We start from the raw sequence: 12,842 nt of genomic DNA on the forward strand, positions 1-12,842 counted from the left end.
ATGTTGGAGTTGGACCATTTGTCCCATATGTGACCACTTGTTAATTAACCACAGACGACATAGAATATATTTTCTACAAGGCATTTTCATCCTCACAAAATTAAAAAAGGAAGAACTAAAAGACATAATTGTATAGTTAAAAACAATTCGGAAGGAAGAATTAAAAGACATAATTGTATAGTTACAAACAACTCAGAGTAAATTTTTGTATGAAATTTATGTTCACTATTAGAATATGAGCACCAAACGCAAGTTCAATTTGTAATTTATGTTCACTACTACTATGTGAACATCGAACACAAACTCAATTCATAATAGAAGAAAGATTATCAATATTACTGCCAAAGCAAAACTTTTTTTTCGATGTGAAACAACTCTCAATATCCATAACCACGGCTCCACCGTTCACAAATAAATAGGTTGAAAAATGAATTGAATTAGATTGAAATTTCTATCCTCGATGGAGTCGGTGTTTGTGTTGGGAATAATATCAATATTCACCACGAGATGTATGGATCATAACCCTATTGTCTAATGTTTTATGGACAAAAACATTGAGCATGCCGGAATTTGGGAGTGATCTGGTGGCCCAAAGGAGCAACACCAACACCTAGTCTGTAGTTTAGTGAATTATTATTTTGTTTATTGTTTTGTTTGATGCCCATTTCTATTCATGGGCACGTAGAATGTTCAACTCTGACAAAACTGAACGACAAGGGCATCTAAGGCGGAATTTAAGATATGATTTGTCATTTGATTTGGAGAATGAACCCGTCAACATGTACTCCTATTTTTATCCTTCTCATACAAACTTTTTCGCATGCAATCAATATTTAGTCCAGTGGAAATACGGTAGAATTCTAAGTCAGATTTGCTCTCTGATCTTAAATTCGAGGCATGAAGCTAGCAAAAACACTGATGATTCCCTGGTTAAAAGCCTTAAAAAGACGTGCAATTTGAATGTGGTTAGGTGACCAAAATTTCATTTTTTCATAAATATTTGACGCGTGTTAAAATGATGATATAAGAAAATTTATTCGTACTTAGAGTATAGTAGTTAGAATAACTTTATTAAACAAGGGCAGTAAAAGCCCAAAACAACTTTTAGGTAAAAGTCCAGCCCAACTTAATATATGCCAACTCAACGTTCTAAGACCTTGGTTGAGACATTTAGTATTACAGTCTAATAATATTACTCTTCATTTGTAAGTGAGAGGTCTTAGATTCGATTATTGTCAAAATTTGTATCACATTATTGCTAGTCAATTGTGAGGCTAAGCTCACCCTCTTCTTCCTTAGTATAGATAATATCGTTTATTCAAAAAATAAACACCTTCTTGGTCGAAAGGCAGCAAGATAAATCTACTATTTACTTAGGAGTAATGCTAGGTACAATAAATTTGTAGACTAAATTTGCAAACTAAATAATGCATTAGCACCAAAAAATAAGGTAATGATATGGAGACTTAATTTGATGACTAAAATTTGTAAATTAAATGACATGAAAGTTAATGATTGGATTATTACTTAAAGCGTTGATAAACGTACTCATTTTTTATCAGCAATACATCATTTAGTTTATATGTTTTATCTACAAATTTAGTCCACCTAATATTACTCTAAAAAAATGGGCACGATAATCAACAATTAAATAATAATCTAATTATTATTTTTTGTTATTTAGTTTACAAAATTTAATCTTCCTAACATTACTCTTTACTTAGGATTCTTCCTTCGCATTCAAGGGACCAAAAGGCCAAGTGTGAGACACAACGGAAGAAAAAAAAAAATCAATAGCCCCTTTATGACAGAAGATGGAAACCAAAATTACAAGCTACCTAGTCAGCCATGCAGCAAAGTGAACAAATTTATAACATGTTTACTTCTCACACATTTCTTTTAACTTTTGATCGTCGGATCGAATAAATTAAAAGCTCAATGGCTAAAAATAACAATGAGTGTGTGGGAGGTAAAAATGAGTGTGAATAGCAATATATCCTTGAAAGGAAGAATTATATACAAGTCAGATGAAACAAAAACCGGTTTAGCCTCAATTACTGCAGCAAATGAAGAAACAACAATTCATTCCATGCATCAGGAATGCCAGGAAGACACCAATGACTGCAGTCTTGAATCCCCGACTTTCTAGAATTTCTTCCATATATAGACGGATGACCATCGATTCTGTATTCGGACAAGCCGGTTATGTTCAAGAATTTCACAGGAGTTCTCATCTGCTTTATGACCTCTTCTGCAATTGTATTCTTCTCAGAGTAAGAAGAGCTCGAAGTTTGGAGGGGTTGGGTTGCTTCCTTACAACTCCCACCCGAATTCCATTGACCTCCCCTGTTCAATGAGTTATAAATTAATCAGCAACTGACTTGCACAAGTTTAGCATTGCTGCAATTTGAACACAAGCTAACCTGAAATGGGATGGTGCTGAACTTCGAAAGAAAACTTGGGTTTTGCGATTGAAGTGTTTATCAACCCATGATCCCCAAGTCATCAAAGCTTTTCTGAAAGCCGCGGAAACATCAAGCTGCGGATGAATTTGGCCCGCTTCCTGGTAGTAATTAATCCTGTTACAAGATTCAAAGATCAGGTTTCCCATTCAAGATACTTAATAGATGTATCACTTGCATACTGTAAACATGTCATTTTTCAGTTTTAACCCATCATCAGATTTCAAGACGAGTACAATCTCCCAACAACGAGCATGGTACCCTAGATCCTGAAAAGCTTGATAATAGTTCGGTAATGGAACTGACCCGGCTTTAGTTTTGTAATGGGTCCACCAATGAGCAGTGTTGAATACCAAAATATTAGCTCCTCTCCATCTAGATGATCCATGATCGATGGAATCAATTCGCAAGGTTTGCACCCGCTTCTGACCTACTCTTCCCTTGCCTTCATGAACCAAGAAATGGGACGCATAATATTCAACTGTGCACTTGTAATCCTATATAAAGAACACTACTTCAGAAACAAAACACATAATAATAACCTGCAAATTAAACAGCAGAGAACAATCTGAAGAATTACCACAAATTTGAAACTGTAATTCCCCTTCTCTTTGGTTATTCTACGCCTATGCGTCTCATAGACCCTAGTTGGATCTCTCACAGCTGACATCAACATGCACATCATGGATTCCCATTGATTCCTATTGATCGAATCCCCCACGAAAACTAGTCTTTTCCCTCTCATCAGTTCCAGCATTTTCGTAGCATTGAACCTAGGGCACGTGCAAGCATACACTACTTCAACAATCATGATTGCAGTTTATCTAACTACATTGTTGTGTCCAGGCCAAAATACCAAAGCTTAAACAATCAATTCATCGTATATTTCTCGGGAAGAAAAAAAATTTGCTTTTCTTTCAAGTAAATTAAAGGATTGGAGATAGAAACTACCTTGGAATGTCACAATCTTGCGGTTGCCACCTCCACTTCATGTAGTCTTTATCTTTTCTCCCATTGGCCTGACAATTAAAACCTTCATCTATCAAAGGACAGGACACATTTGTGTACAGAGGATAGCTCTCATCATATACCCACCTCCCTCTTGTAAAATCACACCCTCTCACTCTCTTCTCTTCAACCACTCCATCACTTGAAATTTCAATCTTTTTCAGTGCAGCATTTTGCCCTCCAGTCCTATTCAATTCGGCATTTTGCCCTCCAGTCCTATTTAATTCAGCATTTTTCCCTCCAGTCCTATTCAATTCAGCATTTGGCTCTTCAGTACTCTCAATCTTCAGAAACAGGATTGCCGGAGCACTTTTCTCCATCGATGTGAAGTTACCATTTAGCCCACCGCCTGCTCCGTCTTCGTGTTCTGCAACTTGGGATTCGTTCTTCTTCTTCTGCAAATCAACTGTAAGTGAAGCCCCAGAAAACCCAGATGCATTTTCCGGTTTACTCAAATGGGCACCTTCCAAGATCGAATCTTTCAGAGCATTTACTGATAAATTTCCACTGAAGTCGGTCATAGTCTGAATAGCTACGGACGGGAAGTGGGTTTCTTGGGGGATTGAAGGGGTGGATTTAGTAAGCCAGATGGTAAAGAAAGTGAGAAAGATTAGAGATGAAGAGATGGTGAAAGAAAACACCAAGAATCTGGTGGGTTTGAAAGAGAAACTTCTCTGCCTTTCCATAATTTCTGAATTTCTCAGTGGGACTGAGGAGTCATTGGGAGAGTGTTGGGAGATTTTTGGTAGATTTGGGATGCGGGAAAAGGAAAAGAATTAGGAAATGAAATTAGTGAAGGAAAATGCATGTGCAGAGAAGTTTGCAGATTTGAGAGCGTGAGAAGTTAGTGTGCTGAGAGCAAAGGAGCAGTTGCTAATTGGGAAAGTGGGGTGGTTAATTACTTGTGAAAAAAATAGTTTTATGAAATTGACAACATAACTACATTTCTACGTGTGAAATAACATGTATAGCCTCGTCTGATATCGGTTAGTAGTACGTGTCACTCGATTTTAAATGCATGGTCAGAGGAGCGTACTATGTCTTTTTAACAAACATCATTTTTTTAGCTAGGAGGGAGATTGATCGGTAGAAATCTACATTCGTTAGAGTAGATAGGTATAATTGTTTTTTATCATTGCGTTATATTATATGCTTTGCAATCTACTCAATTTGTTTAATTTATAGAACACAAATGAAAGGGGAAAGTGATCAAGCTTCAAAAAGTTGCAAATCATAACACTTCTAGCTCATGTTAACAAGATGTCAAAATCAGAGCATTAGACTCTCATTTTCTGGTTGGAAAGTGATTTTTATACACTATTATCCTCTTGATTTCACCTTGTTGTAAATGTCATCGGAAAATCTGAAAATCGCCAAATACATACACAATGCCTACAATTATCTTTCATAAGTCGTCTCGTATTCACGAGAGATTTTTCAGTGTATTGAGTACATGGCCCGTACATCAAATTTCATAATACAAGTACTTGGATATTTAAAAATAAAAAAAAAATAAAAATAAATCAACCACTTGTACAATGACACTTGATCAACCATTTATACAATGACATTTGATGAATCGAATGGTGTTCAGTATTTACAATAAATGCAGATATGGATTGAGTTGATATTCCTGATGAGATTGTCCATTTCCTACCACGTGAGTCATGAGTCGTGACAATGTTTTTTTGTTGGGATTAATAGCTGTATGGGTCGTAGCCCTTAATGGTTTTTGGACCCAAACATATTGTCGTGTAGCAAAAGGAGGCGACGCTTTGTTTTCTACTTTAAAAAGGAAAAGAAAAAGAATTTTTAAATACAGGCCCACAACAAGCCCAAACATCTCATTTATAAACCAGGCGTTTATGTTCAACCCACGAGAAGAACAAGGGAAAGTAGGAAGCCCAACCCAAATAAAAGGATCGTTTACGGTAGGAATAAAACAAACCAAAAGAGAGAATGGGAGACAATGGAAGCCGGGAATCCCCCTCTCGGATGATTCCAAAGTTACAGAGGCTATTCATGGACGACGCGCCTATCCGCTCAAAACGTAGAAATGTGGTTTACTGATGTAGAAATCAAATTGAAACTCCGCAGACAACATCTAATCTACATATGAATACGATGGCGGTTGTGGAGTTGAGACGAGTCCAGCTTTCAGGCAGAAAAGACTGCCTCAACGAGGGCATGCGTCTTCTTGGGGTATCCCATGCCAACCATGTGGCTGAGATACACCTTCCCGTCCTTCACGGTTGCTGCTGTGGCCAACCGATGCCTTGGGCCTGAGAATTTTCCCACAACGGAAGCTGTCTCCCACCCGTCAGAGCTCTCCACTAATCTACCAGAAGGGTTGCCGGCAACTACAACCTTGGTGGGAGATAGGAGCTCTAGACCATCCCCAAATGTTAGCGGTCCTCCAGCTACCTCAATGAGCTTCACTTCCTCTCCCTTTGCTAGATCAATCTTCAACAATTTACCACTGAAAGTGTGAATAACTATCAAGTAGCCATCTGGGTGGTAAACGATTCCGTTTAGGCCAACCAAGTTTTTGTACCACTCCTTTGCTTTGAAGAGAGGGTTTCTAATTGTAGAGAGGAGCTTCCCGTCAGCTCCAACCTTCCAAATTTTACTGGCTGTGCAATCTGTCACATATGCATTACCTTCTGCATCAACTGCAACATCATCTGCGAATGATTTCTCATCACCTACATCAACAGAAAAAACAGAGAATGGGATGTGAATCATATCTATAAACTGTAATAACGATTTTGACAATAAACATTAATCCACACCAATCAAAGGATGCAAGAATGTGTCGACATGGATAAAAAATGCTTGAACAATTTCAAGCTTCAAGGGGTCTACATAGTTTACTTCGTCCATATTTTTCAAATCTCAATACATGACTAATAAACAAACTTGGCCACATTGTACTTAGTTTAGTCTCTTTAAACTGCCAACTTAGTAGGTGAGCCATCCAAAGAGGACCTTAGAAGAAAGTTTTTTATATCTTAGTCCAGTTTTCATCTTTGGGTGGTGTTAGATAGAGTCCACTCACAAATATTTGACCTACAGTCAAAAGTGAACAGCTTCAATAAATCGAATCTCTCTTGATTAGTCATTTAAACACCAATTAGCGCTTGAGTAATTGACAGGTATACTACATTTGCTAACCACATCACCAACCACATCTTGCGAGTCTATTGTGAACTGTACCGCTGATAGATATGTCTCATGTTGTGTGTGAGAGATGAGGTAACCAATATTTGTAGTAAAAATGGTACGAATAGTTTTAGTAGTGGTGCTTACAATTAGTGGAATAACAAAAGTACATAAATACACTTCGACTAATACTAACACGTAACAACCCCATGTCTCTCGTCTCTTTCAAGTAATGCGGTGCCTACGGCAATAACTCACCGATTCCTTGTTGTCTACCCATCTGTCTCTATTCTTACATAACTTAGGATTTATTTGGAAGTACTTTTAAAATGACTAAAACCGTTTTTAGAGAAAATGTTTTTGAGTTCCACAAGTACTTTAAGTGCTTCTTAGAAGAAAACACTTCAAGTGCGTGTCCAGGATTCACTTGCATTTTTACTAAGAATTAGTTCCAAAACAATTTTCATCAAAAGCATTTTCAATCATTTTAAAAACACTTCCAACGAGGCCTTAAATAACCCCCCAACCACATCTACGATTGTTTAAAATAAAATAAAAATGTTAACAGGTGGACCTGCCTATGTGTAAAGATTCATTAGTTTGATCAACAACCATTAGTCTCACTACCACCAACCAAAATATTTAAAGAAGACAAACAATAGCGCACCAACCACTTCTATCGCAAAAATAAAAGCATACCATAACCAGATTTAATCAGAACTTACCAGACAACACCATAAAAGTTATTGTTCAGAAATAAATCCTACCAATCTATGCTTTTACATTCAAACATACTTGACCACTAATCGGATAGATAGGTTTAGCTACTTTTGTGGCTGCTACCTGAATTGAAGCAAATGTCCCCTGGTGGATGGCATACCAAAACTCAAAGGCGCGTATGGAAAAGCACTTGATCATAAGCGTTTTCACTAAAAGCGCTTATATTAGAAGCAAATCGACCTTTTTTTAATAATAATTCAACTATATTTCCAAATTTTCAAGGCAAAAATACAAGCTTTAGTAAGTGAAATTTAATCCAGACCGTCCGTTGACGTGGGGTTTACCCACCATCAACCAGAGAAAGCGGTAAAAATGAAAGTAAAACAAACGGGTAACGGGCCAGATGAAGATCAACGATCAAAAAGAGGAACTTACTTGGGCCGCTGAGTTGAGTGAGAAACACCCGTTCCCACGTGGACAAGTCGTAGGCCGCCAGCGCACTATATAAGTTGCCCTTGACGTCAGCAGTGGCAACGAGGAGGCGATTCCTGGGCCGGTCGATGAGGAGTCCGAGCGAAGCATTTCCGGCCAAGTCAACGTGTTTGACCACGGGGACTTCCACCAGAACCGCATCGGGATCGTCGTTGGGCACCGTTACTTGCCCGATTCCGCCGTCTATGAAGGAGACAAGGAAGCGACGGTTGAGATCGTCCCACTTGGCGCACTCGCGGAACCAGCTGGTGCTGTGGTAGTGGTAGACGTGGGTAGCGGGTTTGGCGACCTCGAGGGAGATGAGGTAGGCGATGGGGACGGCGGAGAGGAGGAGGAAGAGGAGGAGGAATTTGGGGGAGCAGAGGGCGGAGCAGCAAGCCATGTTTGAATTCCTTGAAAGTGTTGACTGCTGCTGGGGTTTTTGGGTGAAGGAGTGATGTCGCTTTGTGTTCCTTTTCAAATAAAAAGAAGATGATGAAATGCAAATTGCAAAGGGTGAAAAGAACGAGGTGAGTGATTTTTTACTAGAAACATTGTGGTCCCCACCGTGAACATTTTCTTTCTAACGAAACATCGAGAGAGATTATATTCACACGCATCAAATTACTTCTCTTACGTTCTTTTAATTTTTTTAATATTTTTTACACATTATTAACATTTGATAAAAAAATATTTAAAAATTAAAAAAGTGTGAAAGTAACTTATAATGTATGAATATAATATCCCAACAATAATACGTGCGAGGAAAAGATGAGGGAAAGAAAAATAATACATAGAAAATCATGAATCCAGAAAGTAATATCAGAAAATGAATGGAAATGAGATCAAGAATTTGTTACAGTCAATCAATTTTTTTTGTTTTTCCGGTGTTTGCATCGGGAAGTGATAAATCGGGTCAAGAATAAGATCGAAATTAGCAAAGACATTTTTCCTAATAAGGTGAGGATGTCCTCGTTAGATGGGCAGGCCTACAAATATTCTTAGACGCAGCCTAACATCATGAAGGTTTGAGCAACTGATTACAACATTATTAAGCTCTTCCGTTCGTGGTAAGGAAGAAAAATCAAAGGTATTAAAGATATGATTACTTGTCAAATTATATCTCTAATACTCTCATAAATTGAAGATCAGCTCAAACAAATAAGGAATATTCATCACATTCAATTAAGAATGTCACTATGATCATCTCAAGATATTATCTTGTAATTAAAATCTTTGAGATTATTCTTTCCTCACCTTCGCCAATGGAAGACAAAACCCTACGCCTAGACCGACCATCTCCCTATAAATACCCTATTTCCACCAAATTCTGTTAAGCTTTTGTTACGCGCTTAAGCTCCAAAACTCACTTTTTTAGAAAAAACTGACTTAGGCATCGGATATCCATTGGCCAAACTCTTTACCTCGTGGGGTGAGGAAGTGGGGTGGGGTGAGGCTTTGGCCTTGATCAAATATGTTATTTATTTTGTAGGCATAATTTTGTTAAGACTGAAGACAACGAAATTATGCTACCACACAAATCACTTTTTCTTAGGCATTAGGAAATGCAAAGGTAGTCGAGAATGAAAGTAATTCTTATATTATTTATTACTAAACACGAAGATAGTAGAATTTTCAATACCCGTCATCGTATTTCAAATAAGCAAACATTTCTTAAAGGGGATAGAAATCAAATTTCCTTTTGTGCCTTTTTAAATAATTGTATTACAATCAACTTTATATATGTGCATGTTGGTATTATTAACCATGAATGATTAGGTTAGGGGAAAGATACATAAAGGGGAAAACAAAAGCTCAATCAAAGCGTGGTGGTTTGTCCATATGTCGATATATAGTCCAAAACAATAAAACAAATTAGAGAAATAAAGAGATTTTTTTCAAAGTGGAAATCTTCATGGATTCAGTATCACTTTATAATTTAACGTCAATTTCTGTGTCAATATTATAAAATATTGTGCTAAAAACATGAAGTAATCCAGAGAATCTCACTTTTGAAGAATTCTCTTTAGCATTTCTCACTAAATTATTACAAATTACTAGAAGATTCTTTTTTCTAGTACATTGATTTTTTTTATACTAAGGGAGTTCGGCTAAGCCACATAATATATAATCTAATTTGGTAGCGAATTCACCATCTACGATATTCAAACCTAAGCCCTCTCATTTCTAAATAAAAAAAATATTATCAAACCATAGTACTGAGTGACAAAAATATTCTTTCTTTTCGTTTGTGTGGTTAAGACTTGAGGGAGTTGGAGAAGTAGCTGCATGGCTGGTATTGCTAATATATTAAAGTCTCGCCAGATTGTTCCCATTTTTAATCTTTTGACTTGCCCACCACTTACGACCATTGACTCAAATTTGGCATATAATTTTCAAAAATAATTCCAATTATTTATTTCATAACATGGGAAATGATGCAATTTTTATATTTCCAAATATAAATTCCAAACTTCACTCAATTTCTTCACCTAAAACAAAACAAAATCACTGGTTTTAAAAGATAGATCAATCAACATCGCTTGTATAAAGATGTTTCGAATTACAGATCTTTATGTTTATGATCAAAATCGTTCATATTATGAATCATTCTGTAAAAATTATCTTCGCAAAGAATAAATTAAACTTTCTATAACCTGGCAACGAACAGTTTTGATTAGGAATGTGTACTTATTTTTTAAGTAGCCAAGTATTGAGTATCCAGTGGGTTGAGCAAGCCGACTGGATTTTTGTGTTTGAGAGTTTTGGGCAACTCAAATTGCTATTTGTACACAACAAACACAATCCAAAGACTCTAACTTGAACTCACTAGATAACTACAATAACGTAGTGTGGCTACATAATACTTAATGCTACGAGTATTTACTTGTTAGATTGATTTAAATAGCTATTAGATTCTCTATTTTCTGTATTAGTAAATTCATTTTTCGTATCATTCAATGATACGTACTATCAAGAAAAAATACATATTATAATAAAAAGACTGAATAGAACTACCGAGGTTCACTTTAATCGAAAATAATTAGCCATCAAACAAAAAAATAGGAGACTAAATGCAAAATACTAATACTTCTTTTTAATATTAGCTAAAAGCAGGGATAAAAAGGTAACTCCAATATGAAACACTGCTAAGATTTTAAAGGCCAGTCTCAAGGCCCAATAAAACGATTACCCAATCCGGCTAATTCCAATCTAAGCCCAAAGGGATAAGAAGCCCACGATCTCGGAACTCGGAAGAGCCTAGATTTTCTTCGAGAGGGAAGGGGAGGCTCACAGGAGGCCGATCGGTTGAAAAGGATCGACCTTTACACGAAGCCCCAATTTCGAATTCGCAGTCTCTCTCTCTCGTCGCAGCCCTTCGTTCTCAGGTAAAAACCCTAACAAACAATTCGATCTCGCTTCTCTCTTTTATTTTATTCGTATTTATTGGTTTGTGGAAACGATTTCTTATTCTAAGCAACTATTTGAATCCGGTTATTGACGTTTCTAGTATATTCGACTTCGATCACTATTTTCATATTTTATTTTTCTGTTCGGTTAGTTGTTTAATTGCTCTGTAAATATGTGATAAATGATGGAAAAATTGGATATTGGGATGATGGGATTGGAGAAAATCAATCTCTGGTTCACTGCACCCCGAAAGCATAAAACACTCCGGAAAATTTCATGGATTTTACAGACAAAAGTCTTTTCATTTTTATCCTGAAAGTGTTCGGTGGGTTTAAAATTTCTAGGCATCCTATCGAAAGGTTCAATTTTTGGGCATAAAGTGTTTTTTTTTTTTTTTTTTAACAAGTGATATTATCTACACTAAGGGGAGGGGTGAGGGGTGGGCGCCTTAGCCTCACAATGGGCTAGCAATAATATGGTTCAAACTTGCATTTGGTGAGAATCGAACCTAAGATCTCTAATTTTTGGGCATAAAGTTAGATGCCATAGTCTGATTGTGGTAACCTCCCAGGGATAAAATTTATAGCATGCTTTTATATCTGTTCTTCGTTACATTCTACTTTGCAGACAGCCTATTGATTACTTGACCTAAATCCTAGGCCTCTCGTTTTATTTTACAGTTTATTCTGTTAGGAGTATATGGAGTACCTAAATCCAAGGCCTCCTGTTTTGGGGTTCAATCTGTTAGAGTATATAGAGTTAAGGTGATGCCAAGCGTCACAGGATTAGTCTATATGTTTGTGAGGGTCAATGTCATATGAAGATGATGACATGTAACACAGATTAAACCATCTGATCACTGATCAGTGTATTGTTAGGATGCTGTTAGTGAGTCGGTTATGTTAGAGAGATATAATCCTCACTTGATTGTAATGTACGACTAACCTGAGATGATACAGAATCATATCTGTATGAAATGGATAAAATGACGCTTTCCTAATTGCAGATCAAGCGAAATGGCGGGTCACAAGATTGCTCATGCCACATTGAAAGGTCCAAGTGTTGTCAAGGAGATATTGTATGGATCGGTGCTTGCCTTGGCTTGCGGAAGTCTGTGGAAAATGCATCACTGGAATGAGCAGAGGAAAGTGAGGGCGTTCTACGACTTGCTCGAGAAGGGTGAAATCAGTGTTGTCGTTGAAGAATAGCTATTCGCAGTTCCGACCATGAATCCAACACCCAGTTAATCATTCTCCCTTTCCATTTAGTTTGGTCTTGAAATTATCAAGTTTATCGACTGTTATGGATTACAGTATTACTTCAAAAATCAAACTATGTCATTGATATTCTCTTCCTTGTGATTGCATTTATGATTGCTCTACCTCTGTTTTGTACAATTGAATCGAGCGTGATAAGTTTCATGAGGATGGTACAATTCTCTTAAACATTTCCATTGTCGGTCAGAGTACATTTTATTTTTAAGTCAAAGTCATCCAACCAACCGCTTTTCTTCATCGAATTACTAGCATTTGTCAACACGAACACATTTTTTTTAGAAAATGAGGAGAGAGGGAGAGAGAAAATGTGTTTTTTTTTGGGGGGGGGGAA

General features: G+C 36.9%; 3 protein-coding genes across 3 annotated transcripts; 1 reads left to right on the plus strand and 2 right to left on the minus strand.

Moving 5' to 3' along the window:
- Positions 1 to 1,849: 1,849 nt before the first annotated feature.
- LOC126617322 (protein trichome birefringence-like 6) lies at positions 1,850 to 4,388 on the minus strand. The gene is made up of 5 exons (XM_050285353.1): positions 3,414 to 4,388; positions 3,043 to 3,235; positions 2,769 to 2,959; positions 2,424 to 2,579; positions 1,850 to 2,346 (listed from the first exon to the last, which is right to left on the minus strand). Exons 1-5 carry the CDS (start codon positions 4,154 to 4,156, stop codon positions 2,055 to 2,057), a joined length of 1,575 nt encoding a protein of 524 aa, XP_050141310.1. The 5' UTR covers positions 4,157 to 4,388; the 3' UTR covers positions 1,850 to 2,054.
- An 891-nt stretch (positions 4,389 to 5,279) lies between these two features.
- Positions 5,280 to 8,317, minus strand: LOC126617323 (uncharacterized). The gene is made up of 2 exons (XM_050285354.1): positions 7,788 to 8,317; positions 5,280 to 6,175 (listed from the first exon to the last, which is right to left on the minus strand). Exons 1-2 carry the CDS (start codon positions 8,224 to 8,226, stop codon positions 5,628 to 5,630), a joined length of 987 nt encoding a protein of 328 aa, XP_050141311.1. The 5' UTR covers positions 8,227 to 8,317; the 3' UTR covers positions 5,280 to 5,627.
- Positions 8,318 to 11,033: 2,716 nt separating this feature from the next.
- LOC126617324 (probable cytochrome c oxidase subunit 5C-3) lies at positions 11,034 to 12,681 on the plus strand. The gene is made up of 2 exons (XM_050285355.1): positions 11,034 to 11,212; positions 12,241 to 12,681. The coding sequence occupies exon 2, from the start codon at positions 12,251 to 12,253 to the stop codon at positions 12,440 to 12,442; it is 192 nt and encodes a 63-aa protein (XP_050141312.1). The 5' UTR covers positions 11,034 to 11,212; positions 12,241 to 12,250; the 3' UTR covers positions 12,443 to 12,681.
- The last annotated feature ends 161 nt before the right edge of the window (positions 12,682 to 12,842 follow it).

Source organism: Malus sylvestris, chromosome 3 (genome assembly GCF_916048215.2).
Source record: "Malus sylvestris chromosome 3, drMalSylv7.2, whole genome shotgun sequence".
In the NCBI taxonomy this organism is placed as follows: Eukaryota; Viridiplantae; Streptophyta; class Magnoliopsida; order Rosales; family Rosaceae; genus Malus; species Malus sylvestris.

What these genes read in the sequence shown, in the direction of transcription:
- LOC126617322 (XM_050285353.1), bottom strand. Translation starts at nt 4,156, where the DNA reads ATGGAAAGGCAGAGAAGTTTCTCTTTCAAACCCACCAGATTCTTGGTG. An exon ending in CAAGATTGTGACATTCCAAG is followed by an intron (nt 3,236 to 3,413) that starts GTAGTTTCTATC and finishes CACGTGCCCTAG; the next exon opens with GTTCAATGCTACGAAAATGC. An exon ending in ATTACAGTTTCAAATTTGTG is followed by an intron (nt 2,960 to 3,042) that starts GTAATTCTTCAG and finishes TTCTTTATATAG; the next exon opens with GATTACAAGTGCACAGTTGA.
- LOC126617323 (XM_050285354.1), bottom strand. Translation starts at nt 8,226, where the DNA reads ATGGCTTGCTGCTCCGCCCTCTGCTCCCCCAAATTCCTCCTCCTCTTC. An exon ending in CACTCAACTCAGCGGCCCAA is followed by an intron (nt 6,176 to 7,787) that starts GTAAGTTCCTCT and finishes CTGTTGATGTAG; the next exon opens with GTGATGAGAAATCATTCGCA.
- LOC126617324 (XM_050285355.1), top strand. Translation starts at nt 12,251, where the DNA reads ATGGCGGGTCACAAGATTGCTCATGCCACATTGAAAGGTCCAAGTGTT.